We start from the raw sequence: 14,939 nt of genomic DNA, 5'->3' as shown, positions 1-14,939 counted from the left end.
CACGCAGTTCCTGGCTTTTTACCTACTTTCCTGGAGGAGTAACTAAAACATACAGCTCACCAGTCTGCCATCTTGCCCCGCCTCTGAAATGTCTGAATTTTAATAAAGATGTATTATTGCGAAATCAGAAAAAAAATTTAAAGGGTGTCAGTGGTACCACTTGTGATTCTGAGGATACTAAAGTTCTATGTGAAATTAAATGTCTGTTCATTATGAAGCATAAAAAGTAAAATAAAAATATGGGAAAATAATCCTCATTATATCTTTATCTTTCTACATATACATTCTCTATGTGGCCCTCAGGGATACAGAAGAAACTGAAAAGTCACAGATGTAATCTGCTAACCTTTTTAAACTACTTTACAAACCATATGGGCAGAAGAATCTCTAGATGCTATCATTTTTCCAAATTAGGGACAAGTATACACATACACATACATACACACACACACACACGTGTGCATATACACTTAAAAGATCATAAATTCACCAAAACAAGCACAGCTTCCTGTCCCCCTGCACCAAATAATTGAAGTCACATTCTAAACAAGAGTAGTTTCATTTATTTATCTACTTTAGGCTATTGTTTTTAAAAACAAGTCATGAATTGTGAAATACTGCTAAACACATATCAGTAGCTCAATGGATATACTGAATTTAATGTGAGTTTATATGTACTATGTCCCACAGACAGCAAAAATGAATTTATTCAGATGTGAACTATAGTTCTGTGTATATAAAATTAGCCATTCAGCCTAGAAGCCAACTGTATATTTTTTGAAGAATCAAAAAAAGTTACAGCAAAGTACGGTTATAATTCATAGAAAATGCTTTAAAAAAGAAAAGAAAGGAAAAAGAACAAACTGCCAATTGATTTTTAAGATTTTGTAGTTCTTTTATCTTCATACAATAAGTGAGGCTGTCAATAGAAAAGAAATCTACAGGGGAATATTACCAATGTGTATTTAACTTTCTTTGGAGGGTGCAGGAAAGATCATTTGCATGTTATAAGAAAATTAGGCACTGAAGAATCTACTAAATGTCTAGGCAATACTGTAGATATCACTCAATCAGCTTGGTTGGAATTACCTTATACTTCATCATTTATACTGGCAATCATGATTATCATTATGAATAGATTAGTATTAAACACTATCTAAAACCCATCTATAATCCCACATATAAAAAAGAAGATGCTAAAATGGATGGGTTATTTCCATTACAGACAGAAAACTCCTTTCATTTTTCCATTTAAAAACTTTTTATCTTCTGTGTGTATTTACAATAAAATGCTTCTACTTTATATCTCAAATAACTTTAATACGTAACAAGAATTTTTTTTCCAGCATTATCAATGACTTGACAAACCACTAAATTCACTTTAATAAAAATCCTCCTTTAGATAAGTAGACTACTTGAGGCCCTCAAGCCAGGCAACCTGACCAATCTGAGGGGAAGAGAGGACAATATTTCTATTACCTATTAAGAGAAACTTCTATATGGAAAGTAAGGACTTTGTATATAGCTCTCATAAGTGAGCATACAATGCTGTAATAAAAATTACAAGGTACATGTTTATAGAATAAAAACATAAAACATTTACTATAATTATTATAAGCACTTTGATGTACAACAGAGTATGTTTAAAATGTATTTCTATTTCATTACGTAGTACACAAAAGAAAAGCTGTATGAGTTTGCTAACAACACAGAAATGGATCTTTTTGGCAGAATCAGTTTTTTTCCTTAAAAATAAATAAATAAATAAAGTTCTGCCACTTCAGCCAGACTGAATATATTTTAATTGGCAAAGCTTGTCCAAAAGAAACTGTATTATACGAAGTATCCTTAAAAAATAAGTTGAGAAAAACTAAATGTTTCTACAACAGTAAAAATGGATTAACAATAAAATTTAATCACTTAACATAAATACTGTTAATTTAGCAGCAAGGCATAGAGGGCCAGCAGGGGGACAGATATCTTTAAGTTTTAAAACCAATTCTTAAAAAATTAAAAAATCAAAGAGATTATTTTTATAATACTAAAATTTGGGATTACTCACATTAGCAGAGACTGGTGTGTCTGAATGAAAATCAAGGCAATTTAATTTACTGACAGACTCATAAAGATGGAGTAATTTCAGTTTACTGGCACAAAACTGCAGCAATCCTTCATCAACAGACTCAAGCTCTAAAGATAGAGAGAAAAAGCACATTAAAGAGATATATTTAACAAACTCATAAAAAGACTTTAAATCTTGTAATATTACAAAATTCTCTTACCTTATGTAGTATTAAATATTGGGATGCTTATGAAACCAAAGGTAATTTTTCTATAATGGCAAAATATCTAACTATTTAAATAAAATAAGGTCTTTAAGAAAAGAAAAAGGGGCAGAAAAGAAAAAAAAAGGAAAGTAGAATTATCTTAATCTGATACTGATATTTAAAGAAATGACCTGGAAACTACTTTGAAAATATTCTCCCTCACCCCGTAATTCATATGCTCTCTATTATGCTCAACACTGAGGATATGCAAGTATAAAGCTTCCTGGTTTCTCTTATCGTTGTGGTGGTCAAAGATAACACAATTTAACCAGAAACTGTGGATTGTGATTCATGTATCCTTAAAAAAAGAGATCAAAAGTAGAATTCCGTTTAATAGTCTACCTCAATCAAGTTTCATCTGCGTCAAGATTAATACTGGTGAAATAATCACTTTTTTAAAAACACATTTCTGTATAATAATTCAAAAATTTATATCTCATATAAAACAAATATTTATTCTTTAAAAAGGCAGACAGTGAAAACCCTAAGAACTCTTATTTAAGATACAGTAATATGGAATATTTTTCAAGTTCTTATACCTATAATAAAATTTAGCATACTAAATAACTGAAATTTTTAGGAATCTCACTTATGGCTAGAACTTGAAACCAGTGTGAGTTTACAGAATTTCAACAATTACACTTGGCTTACTCCCAGACCAGGACAAGATAATTTTTCATTAAATAAATATTGAGACTTTGATAAAGCACTGGTAGGTGGGGCGCTTTATAAGTATATTATGCTTTTTAATAGAGGTATTTCTAAAAAGTTACGTGCACTAAAGGACTTCTCTGTTTACCAAAAGTCAGCTTTATATACCTGCTGAAAAAAGTCAATAATGGAAAAACAAGCCTCAAAATCAGGATGCTTGAAGTCCTGAAAAGGCATATTATAATTTACTATTAACTCCCTTTAAACTGGTTTAAATATAAATATAAATATAAAGCTGGCTTTGTAGAATTAGCAAGACAAGCAGAAGCTGAAGTATTAAGTCCAACCAGATGAAAGTCTTAACATCAATTAAGAATTCAGAGGAAATTTCATTTGGAAAATTCAGCCAGATTAGAGTATGAAGTTACAACTCCACAATTTCGGATACAATCCTTTTAAAAATTAATACATTTTTAACTGGAAAGAAACAATCACAGTCTGTGAGTTTATGAAGTTCTAACTCTGCTCATGTCACAGACGACTCATTACAATACTGGAACATGAATTCAAACCTTGAAGATTCTTTAATCATTATTTTGGTAAGAACAACATTGCTTAAAGAATGCCCCATCTGCAGAAATTTTTCTTCTCCCATTAAGTTAAAAAGACAATGGCAACAAAAGAGAACCTGATACGCCCAGGTAACTTTCCTCTCATGCCAATGTCTTTCACAATGTTCTACAACTCTATCAGTATCACCATATCTCATCATTCTATGCTGATCTTTTCTCACGAGAGGGATTTATTCAAAAGAAAAATATTTCCAATAAGAAACAGCATAAACATATTCAGAGAAAGCCCAGATGAAAATCAACTGCATACATTAACAGGGAAAAATAAAGTCCTGAAATACAAGGCAGTGAAGTAAGTTTCCCTGTTTCATACATAATTATTTCCACATTAAAGTACCTGATGGTGTCATAAGCAATTAACAGCTTTCTATAACCAGAGTTATAAAATTTGTAGTTACCTCCAATCACAACAAATTCCATTACCTTGACTTTTTAAACTGTCCATTAAAGCCTGAGTGATGTTTCTGAGGCAGGAAAATGGTAAGCGTTCACTTGCCAAAATGCTTTCCAAAGCCTAGAAGAAAGATATTGAGCAACTGTAGTAATACAGATGGCAACAATTTTGTTCTTTAAATTTTATATTTATGGCTACACTTTCACTACCCCAAATTTTAAAGGGAAGCTCCATTTTAAGATGTTTTAGTATACATCCCTGAGAATTAAAGTTACATCATAAATAATACACAATTACATATCATGCCAAATATCTATGACAAAGAGTTCAGACAGAAAATGAAACAACTAGAAACAACTGATGCTTAACACAATGGCCAAGACAAAACAGAAACAGAGATAAAGCTATTAACCAATAAGAGGTGTTTGAATAAACCTATACTATGTAGGCATAAACGAAAAGCAGAGGTAATTATTGCCATGTTAATAACAAATACATAGCCACAACTTAATTATAGCTTAATTACCACATTTGAGTATGGCTGTCTGAATCTATCGGCCATGCTAGATACATATTACACTCTGTACCCCATCTCATCAACCCTCTGCCCTCTTCCCTCTTGGTAGATATTTAAGAGCCTTTATCACCGGTACCAAATAAGTCTTCATGCCTAAAATAGCAACCATCAGAGACAACAATGGGTTAGAAAAAAGCAATTAAAATTTGTATTTATCCTTTCATATTAGCACATTAAATTGGATTTTAATTGATGAGATTAAATTAGTTAAAATTTAGCCTGAGAAAGTGACTTGAGACAAATATCAGATCACCAAAGAACAATTTCTGTGTGTTTGTTGGAAAGAAAAGGGCTTAAAGGGTGGTTCAGGAGGTTAGTCAAGCCTATGATAGGGTAGCTATCCGGAGAACATAAAGTGACTAAAAGAGGCATGTGCCCAGGACAAATATAATCTGCCTCTGTTCTGCCTATAACTACACAGGCTAGCATCAGCCTTACTTTTTTCCCTATTATTCAATCTCACAAGGCCTAAATTGGTTTCCTCTCTCCCTCTCATGTCATAAAACAATCCATAACTGCTGCTACTGGGTTATCCAGAATTCATTTAAAAATTCAAAGCTTTATACAACAATCTAGTAGTAATGTCAGTAATATAATCAAGAAGACAGTTGGTACCGTGCTGAAGTTTCTCAATTTTCTTGCTTCATGATGTAAAACAAGAACAAAGATGGTATCAAAATGAGAGCTGTTTGCATTATGATCCTCTCTACTAGAGTCTCTAAAACTACCTCCCTAGATACTCAAACTTGTCATAATATTGTCATCTTTAATAACTGATACCTTTCCCCAAGGAACACGAGAGCCAATTAGCACTGTCAATGGAATGAAACATTCTATTAAAAATAGCAGAGAATTGCCAGTTCTACGATAAAAAAAAAATAAAGTACTAAAAAAAAAATTATTGTAACAGTCAAATAAAAGGGATAAACAGAAATCTGTATCCACTAAATATTTCCCACATATCCAGCACTATTTTAGATGCAATGGATGATGAAAATAATGTATTAAGTCAAGTCCCTACTTGAAGGAACATAAAAGGAGCTGTGCTGGTTTCAATCTATTATGTACCCCAGAAAAGCCATATTCTTTTAATTTAATCTTGGGGATGGAATCTTTTGATTAGACTATTTCCATGGAGAAGTGGCCTTGCCCATTTAAGATGGGTCTTAATTAGTTTACAGGCATCCTCTGAGAGGATAAAAGGCAGAGTTTTTTTTTTATAATGTAATTTTACTGAGGTATATTCACATACCATACAATCATTCAAAGTGTACAATCAATTGTTCACAGTATCATCACATAGTTGTGCATTCATCACCACAATCAATTTTTTGAACATTTTCATTACTCCAAAAAATAAGAATAAGAATAAAACTAATAATAAAAAAGAATACCCAAAACATCTCATACTTTTTCACACCTATTATTCATTTATTTTTGTCCCCTTTTTTCTACTCATTTGTCCATACACTGGAAAAAGGGACTGTGAGCCACAAGGTTTTCACAATCACACAGTCAACTGTCTTCAAGAATCAAGGATACTGGATTACAGTTCAACAGTTTCAGTTATTTCCTTCTAGTTATTCTAGTACACTAAAAACTAAAAAGGGATATATATATATATATAGTGCGTAAGAATAACCTCCAGAATAACCTCTCGAAACCATCTGAAATCTCTCAGCCACTGAAACTTTATTTTGTTTAACTTCTCTTCCCCATTTTGGTCAGGAAGGCTTTCTCAATCCCACGATGCTGGGTCCAGGCTCATTCCCAGGAGTCACGTACCACGTGGCCAGGGAGACTTACACCCATAGGAATCATGTCCTACATAGTGGGAAAGGGCAGTGAGTTTACCTGCCAAGTGGGCTAAGAGAGAGACGGGCCACATGTGAGCAAAAAGAGGTTCTCTGGGGGTGACTCTTAGGTACCATTATAAGTAGGCTTAGCCTCTCCTTTGCAGTAACAAGTTTCATAAGGGCAAGCCCCAAGATCGAGGACTTGGCCCACTAAGCTGGTCGTCCTCAATGCTTGCAAGAATATTAGGAATGCCCCAGGTGGGAAAGTTTAATTTTTCCACATTTTTCCCCAGACCCTCAAGGGGGCCCTGCAAATACTCCTTACTCTCTGCCTAAACTACTTTAGGATGTATCCAGATTTCACGCTAACCTGTACAAACCAACCAGCTCTCACCCCTTCCCTATTCAAGGTTCCATGTAATTATGGTGTTTGAATAAACTGACCACACAAGTTACATTATATAGCATGCCAAAGAAACCATAGATTTTGCACCAAACAAAGATCTCATCCTTTGGTCTCACACAGAAGCTGAAGTTTTAAAACATGGTAAATATCATCCTTTACCCTTTAGTCTGGTTTACCTTAGTTCTAATCGAGTCCATTTCATTCATATCTCTACTTGAAGTCTGATCTCTTTTTCAGCTTTTTAAACATTTGCTGTATGGGGTAATGCTGACATTCATAGCTGCTGAACTCTGGCTCTGAGTCTCAGATGTCACACAGATACCAGAAGTTACAGGGACCGACCAGGTTATACACAAACAGCTCAGCATCGCCGAATTTAAAGATAACCACTACAACTCATGAATAGACATGACTGCTCTAAGAGCTTACTGTGCCAGTTTGAATGTATTATGTCCCCCCAAACACCATTATCTTTGACGTAATCTTGTGTGGGTGGACCGATCAGTGTTAATTAGACTGTAATTCTCTGAGTGTTTCCATGGAGATGTGCCCCACCCAACTGTGGGTGATGACTCTGATTGGATAATTTCCATGGAGGTGTTGGCCTGCCCATTGGGTGGGTCTGAATTACATTACTGGAGCACAATATAAGATCAGACAGAAAGAACAAGCTGCTACAGCCAAGAGGGACACTTTGAAGAAAGCACAGGAGCTGCAGATGAGAGACAGTTTGAAGACGGCCGTTGAAGGGAGACTCTTGCTCCAGAGAAGCTAAGAGAGGACAAATGCCCAAACGGCAACTAAGAGTGACATTTTTGAGGAACTGCAGCTGAGAGAGGAACGTCCTGGGAGAAGGCCATTTTGAAAACAGAACTTTGGAACAGATGCCAGCCACATGCCTTCCCAGCTAACAGAGATTTTCTGGACACCACTGGCCATCCTCCAGTGAAGGTACCCTTTGTTGATGGACACTTATGGCCTTAAGACTGTAACTTTGTAACCAAATAAACCCCCTTTTATAAAAGCCAATCCATTTCTGGTGTTTTGCATTCTGGCAGCATTAACAAACTAGAACACTTACAATCTAGGAACCTTTAACATAACCCTTCCCCTGATAAAGTATGTTCTCAGATTCAATTCTCAGAGATTGCACATTATAGTTAGCCCATATTAGTGAGGTGTTATAATGTTTGTCTTTTTGATTCTGGATTATTTCACTCAATATACTGTCCTCAAGGTCCTCAAGGTCCATTCACCTAGTTGTATACCTCACAACTTCATTTCTTCTTGCCACCGCTCAGTATTCCATTGTACGTATACACCAGAGTTCACCACTCTGTTTATCAGTCGATGTACCCTTTAGGCCACCTCTATCCATTGCAAATCTTGAATATGGCTACCATAAACACCAGTGTGCCATGTCCACTCATGTCCCTACTCTCAGTTCTTGCAAGTATATATCCAATAATGGGGTTTCAGGACCATACAGCAACCCTATAGTTAGCTTCCTGTGGAACCACTACACTGCCCTCCAGCAGGGCTGCACCATTCTACTTCCCTACCAATAGGGAATAGGTACATCCCTCTGTCCACATTTTCTACAGCACTTGTATCCCTCTGTTTATTTTTTAACAGTTTTATTCACACACCACAGAATCCATCCTAAGTAAGTAATCAATGATTCCTAGTATAATCACATAATTAAGCATTCACCACCATAGTCTATATGAGGACATTTCCATCTCTTCCCCAAAGAGAGAGGAAAACGATAAAAAAAAAAAAAAAAAAAAAATGAATAAAAATACAAAAGACAGAAGAAAAATAAAAATAAAATACAATGAAAAGGTCAAACAACATTACCACCACCGATAATCTACATCACTCCCTTATATCCCCCTCTTACAGACATTTATCTTTGGTATTTGCCTTTGTTACAATTAATGGAAGTGTCTTACAGTGTTACCATTAATATAGACTCTCGTTTGCACTGACTATTTTTTGCCCCTATACCATCCAATTTTCAACATTCTTGTATTTGTACATTTAATGACCATCAATGACCACTCCAGGTTTTGCTAAGTTATACAATCCCAGTCTTTATTTTCTATTTTTCCTTCTGGTGTCATACATGCCCTTAACCTTCGTCTTGCAACCATACTCACACTCATCTTCATTCAGAGTACTTACAATATTGTGTTACCATCACACCCTACTATGCTATCCATTCCATTTCTGGATCTATACAATCAATCCTGTTGAAACTTCTGTACTCCTTCAACATCAAATGCCCAATCACTAACCTCTTTCTATCTCCTGATAACCTGTGTTCTCAACTCTCAAATTTCACTCATCAATGTTAGTCCATATTATTGAGACCATACAGTATCCTTCCTTTTGTTTCTGGCTAATTTCACTCAACGTAATGTCTACTGCTTACCATTCTGTCTTTTGGATTTTATATGACATACCTTATTTTATTTTTATTTTTTCCTCTTGCTCTCTTTTTACCCTTACTGATAGTCTTCATTTCTCTACTTTTCTCCAAAACTCTCTCCTGTCTTTTCCTATCTGCCTGTAGTGTTACCTTTAGTATTTCTTGTAGAGCAAGTCTCTTGTTCACAAACTCTCTCATTGTCTGTTTGTCAGAGAACATTTTAAACTCTCCCTCATATTTGAAGGACAGTTTTGCCCGATATAGGATTCTTGGTTGGCGGTTTTTCTCTTTCAGTATCTTAAATGTATCACACCACTTCCTTCCTGTCTCCAAGGTTTCTACTGAGAAATCTGCACATAGTCTTATCAAGCTTCCTTTGTATGTGATGGATCGTTTTTCTCTTGCTGCTTTCAGGATTCTTTGTCTTTGACATTTGAGAGTCTGATTATTAAGTGTCTTGGAGTCAGTTTACTTGGATCTATTCTGTTTAGGATATGCTGCACTTCTTGGATCTACAATTTTATGTCTTTCCTAAGAGATGGGAAATTTTCAGCGATAATTTCCTCCATTATTGTTTAGGCCCCTTTTCCCTTCTCTTCTCTTCCGGGACACCCATGACACGTATACTTGTGTGTTTCATGTAGTCATTCAGTTCCCTGAGCCCCTGCTCATATTTTTCCATTCTTTTCCCTATCTGTTCTTTCGTAGGATTTCAGATGTTCTGTTCTCAAGTTCACGAATCTTTCCTTCTGCCTCCTCAAATCTGCTGTTGTGTCTCTCCACTGTGTTTGTCATCTCTTCTATTGTGCCTTTCATTCCCATAAGTTCTGCTGATTGTTTTTTCAAACTTTCAAGTTCTTCCTTATGTTCGCTCAATGTCTTCTTTATATCCTTCATGTCTTTATCATATCTTTCCTCAAGTTGTTGCTTTGATTTTTTTATTGATTTAGGAGATTTGTTTGATTAATAATCAGCTATTTCAATTCCTGTATCTCAGTTGAAGTGTAAGTTTGTTCCTTTGACTGGGCCATTCTTTCACTCTTCCTAGTGTGATCTTTAATTTTCTGTTGTCTACGCATCTGATTTCCTTGATTATCTCAATCAGTTTTTCCCAGAAGAGACGGGCCCAAGTCTCAAGCGGAGGGTGTATTCAGTATCAGGTTTCCCTGATGGTGAGACCCAGCTGATTGTCAGACTTTCCTGTGAGGCCTCTAGACTCTGTGCTTTTCCTATGCTGCCCAGCAGGTGGTACCTGTCAGCCTGCAGCTCCCCACAAGCGTAAAGAGGTGCAGTGTATTTAACTTTCAGTGGACCCTGTCCAGGCCACGGACTGAGGGTGTCATAAGCCGAGCTTAAGCTCTTTCTGTTTTTTTTTTTTTCCACACACCCCCTCCCCCCCAACTCAGGACCTGGTGCCTAAGTTCTCTAAGGAAGAGTGGCCACTTGAGCTGGGCCCCACCTCCCCCTTTTCTGAGGGAATATAAGCCCTTTAGGGAATTGTCTCCTGCACTTGACTTTTTCCTTTGTCTATCTTAACTCCATCCTTGCCTGGTTCAGGGCTGACAACTGAAAATGCCTGAGGCTTTCTCTAATAGTCCACTTTGAATGACAGAGAGAAAAAAAAAGTAGAAAAGCAAGAAGTCTCCATTTCAGATCCAGACCCCAGCCCTCCAGTTCACCAGGCAAGAATTGCAGCTGGTGCCCAGTTCTGTATGCCCCTTTTCTTGGGACACAGCCCTTTTCTAGTACTCTGAGCTCAGCCAACTCCAAAAGCCTTTGTTTTTTATTTACTTAGGTATTTTTTTTTCCATCAGCCCCACCCCACCTCCTCTCTGCCAGGATAAACCTCTGGGTTCCTTTCCTGCTTGCTCCAGGTTTATCTGTGCTCATAGCATGTATTCAGTAGTCCAAATTTGTTAATTAAAACTGCAAGTGGATCTTGGTTGAGCTACAATCCCTTGCCCCTGGCAGGGACTGCTTCTTTCTCCCACAGCAGAAGTTTTGCAACTCAGTCTTCTGTGCCAGTGGGTGAGGGGCACCAGTTCCACAGTCTGAGGAGCTTTACTTACAGTTCTATGCTGCAATCTCAGCTGTTTCATCCATTCCTATCTGGTGAACAATGTTGTCCCATCACAGATGTTCCCTCTGTCGGTTGTTTCAGACTATTTTCTCGTTGTTCCTGGCTATTTACTAGTTGCTCTAGGGGACTAACTAAATTCCACACCTCTCTATGCTGCCATCTTGCCCTGCCTTGGCAGAGACATTTTGAAGAGAGCTTGAGCTGACGCAGATCCAGACATTTTGAGATGCTTAGCTAGGAGATGAAGCCCAGAGTTTTCTCCAGAGAAGCTAAGTGAGAAGACACAGATGCTTAAGGAGAAAGCCACTGGAATCAGAAATTAAAGCAATGCAACCTGGGAACAAAGGACCAGGAGACACCAGCCAGGTGCCTTTCCAGCTGACAGAGGTGTTGCAGATGCCATCGACCTTTTTCTCAGAGAATGTATCTGTCTCTGCCTTAATTTGTACATTTTCATGGCCTCAGAACTGTACATCTGTGAACTAATAAACTATCATTGTAAAAGCCAATCTATGTCTGGGACTTTGCATTCTGGCAGCCTTCGTAAACCACAAAAGGAGCTAAAGTGGTAAAAGTTGGAGAGCTATGACGAACATACATGAAATAACTAGAAATTAACTATCTGGTTCTGATTAAAAGTAGAGTAGCTGTTCAGAAGTTATCAATAGCATTCAAGTTCCATGTTAAGAATTCATGGAGTTAGAACTTGAACAGCATTATGAGGGGTTTGGAGAGGAGAATAGGAAGCAAAGGGAATCACCATGACTTACCATATTACATCTACAAGTGTGGCAAAGGCAGAAAGTCTGATAATACCATGGGATGTTGAGGCTTTGGAACAAGAGGGTCTCTCATCCAGTAAAGGTAGGAGAAAACTTAGTACAACTATATTGGGAAACAGTCTTCCACATGGGAATATAAAAAGGGGTGAATGTGACTAAAAACATGAAAAGAAGGTGTTAGTCTGCCATGTTGGGGTGGTAATAGGAAAATAAAGATTTTCTTAAGAGGGGTGTATAAAAGCTATTGAACAGTAAAGTTCATATAATATATATACTTACTTGTTTTTTGGTTGCAGGGTACTTAATATCGAGAACTAACTCCCTTATTTCCATTTCAACCAAATCTAGAAAGAAAAAATGAATTGATGTAAATTTTTCATTTTTATTGTTCTAGGAAAACTTTATTGTTAAAGAAAAACGAACATATTTGTACTATTAATCAGTAAAGGATTTCTGGGGTTCTCTCTCACTATTGTTTCAATCTATCTGGACGGCATACTTCATCCTTACAGAACTTTCCAGTAAAAAGGCCATGTGATTTTTTTTTTGTTCCACAAGGAGCTGAGGTAGCTCATAAATGCATTTAAGCATTTTGATTGCTCCATTTAGAATAGCCTATCAATTTTTTTAACATTACAAAACCGTATGCTTTTATTATTTTTACTAAAGGACACATACCTAGATTGGGAGATTTTGTTTTTAGTAAGGTTGCTAGCTTCTTCACTAAGTGCATGTCCTTGGCTCGTTCACTCTTCTTATCACTAAACAATAAATACAATAAATTATTACATAATGTGAAAATACATTTTCCTTCTAATTCTGATGCACTCCAACTTTCTTTTTCCTTTACATTCTTCCTATTTTAACTTTAGAGATAATGGTCTAATAATAAAAGTAAGAACAACAAAACAAAGCAAAACAAATAGCAAAATCAGGGACTAGGAAAAGTTAGCAGACGGATAGCAGTTACAAAGTTAGAAGACACTCAATAACCCTTACCTCAGTGCTAAATGGAAAGGAACATTCACTGTTTTCACACTTCCAGATACAGGATCAACAAGACAGATCTGGTATGTCTGTGGCTGCCAACTCTGGCTGGTAACATTATTTAAGCCCATTATCTTATAGCCAGGATATAACAGCCTAAGGAAATCATAGCAATATAGTAAAAAAAGAGAAAGGAGAAATACCAAAAGGTGTTTTATTAGAGGTATGAAACCCCACACTAACATCAATCCAGGAGCATCAATAAGGCAAATAAATATTGACTGGTTCCAAGAACATAAGTAAAACAATATGTTACTAACAGATATCTACCTTGTTAAAATGAGCTAGAAAATTAAATGAACAAAATCAGGCCTATGTTTCATTAGCAAACAAAGCCTTCACCTTATCATCACTAGGAACTTCAAAGAAACCTTTTTTCCGCACCCTCCAAAGCATAAGTAAGGGATTGAGGACTTCAGTAACACACCATTGCCTGTTCAGTAATATTTCTTTATTATTAAACACTTAAGCCTTAATTATATACCATGCACTTGCAGGAAAACCACACTAAAGAACATTACAGTTCTCAAATAACCTGCAATCTAATAAGCAGCTTATCATAAACACTAATAAAAAGCATTCCTATATATCTCTCTGTAACCAGCAAAATGCTAGGGTTTGCAGCTTACCTACAATGCTTGCCCACGTTGAAAGCTCCTACTCTAGGTCCCTGCTGTGTGCTCCACACTTCTAAAATTCCTCTTCTTGGTGCATAGATCACAAGGAACTGAGCTACCCGACTTGGCCCCTGAGTATTTCCAAAGGGGGAAAAATCCACCTTTTCTGGTACTCTTTCGTGGAGGTCCTCTACAATTTGGATCCACCCAAGTTCTGCACCTCGGTATCCTTAGAGATGGAAGAAAAGGGAAGCTAATTAGTTAATTAATCTAGGTTCAGTACTAGCCTTCTATGGGAAATTTTTTGGGGGAAGGCGATATAAAAAGCTTTAAAAGTACATTATATTTTTATTATAAAAAATCTTAAGCAGAAAAGTAGAGGACAAATACAACGAATGCTGACTATCACCAAGTCTTATCAAATCTTAATATTTTGTCAGATTTGCTTAAGATCACTTTTTTTTCCTTTAAAAATGAAACAAATATTATTGAAGTCTTACGAGTACCCCTTCCCAGATTCTATTCCCTACCTTTTCTCCCCCTTAAAAGTTCTTGGAGGTTATCAGATTTGGATGTAAAATAAAAGTCCAATTAAAATGTAAGAAAAAGATGTAAACGATTTCCTGCTATTCAACTCCCTCAGAGATAAACAGTTAGAAGGAAAACATGGGCTAAACAGTGATGTGAGGAAGTTCCTGCACATGAGAAGGAAGATGCAGCTGATGTCTCCTATTTAGGAGGGATAGGGGGGCTCTCACAAGCAACTGACCCCTCTACCACCAGTGCACAATGGTCACTCTTAAAGGAAAACTGACTGCACCAGCTGCAGGACAGGCAATAATGCCAACAATAAGATCCTCATAGTGGATTTAGACTAGTTGGTACAGCTATGTTGAGAACACACCCAACCTGAAATTGTTTCAGAAAACAAATACCAAGGAGAAACTGTCTGTCTTCAACACTGAAACTTATTTCTACAGACACTTAAACATACAGCACTTAAAGATTGCCTCTGTCTGTCACTGCAGGGGTTCTTTGATAAGAAAGTCACAGCGGTCTCAATCTGATCCAGAAAAATTTAATGATCCCAAATCCATTATTCTTCATACTCTACAGACCACAATGCACCATAATTGTGATTTCTAACCAGTAGTGTACGCTGACAAGTTACTGTTACAGATGATTCCAAACATGTG

At 36.5% G+C, this 14,939-nt stretch overlaps 1 protein-coding gene across 1 annotated transcript in view; it reads right to left on the bottom strand.

Annotated features, from left to right (window-relative positions):
- The window catches only part of RAB3GAP2 (RAB3 GTPase activating non-catalytic protein subunit 2), a 147,557-nt gene that overhangs the window by 65,799 nt on the left and 66,819 nt on the right, over positions 1 to 14,939 (bottom strand). The window contains 6 exon segments of the mRNA XM_037823524.1: positions 2,063 to 2,190; positions 4,034 to 4,124; positions 12,359 to 12,423; positions 12,758 to 12,840; positions 13,079 to 13,222; positions 13,756 to 13,972. Of these exon segments, the coding sequence (XP_037679452.1) occupies positions 2,063 to 2,190; positions 4,034 to 4,124; positions 12,359 to 12,423; positions 12,758 to 12,840; positions 13,079 to 13,222; positions 13,756 to 13,972 (728 nt within the window).

This window comes from Choloepus didactylus, chromosome 2 (assembly GCF_015220235.1).
Source record: "Choloepus didactylus isolate mChoDid1 chromosome 2, mChoDid1.pri, whole genome shotgun sequence".
NCBI lineage: Eukaryota > Metazoa > Chordata > Mammalia > Pilosa > Megalonychidae > Choloepus > Choloepus didactylus.
Note: the sequence above shows the minus strand (reverse complement) of the source record. Positions and strands in the feature narration are given on the sequence as shown.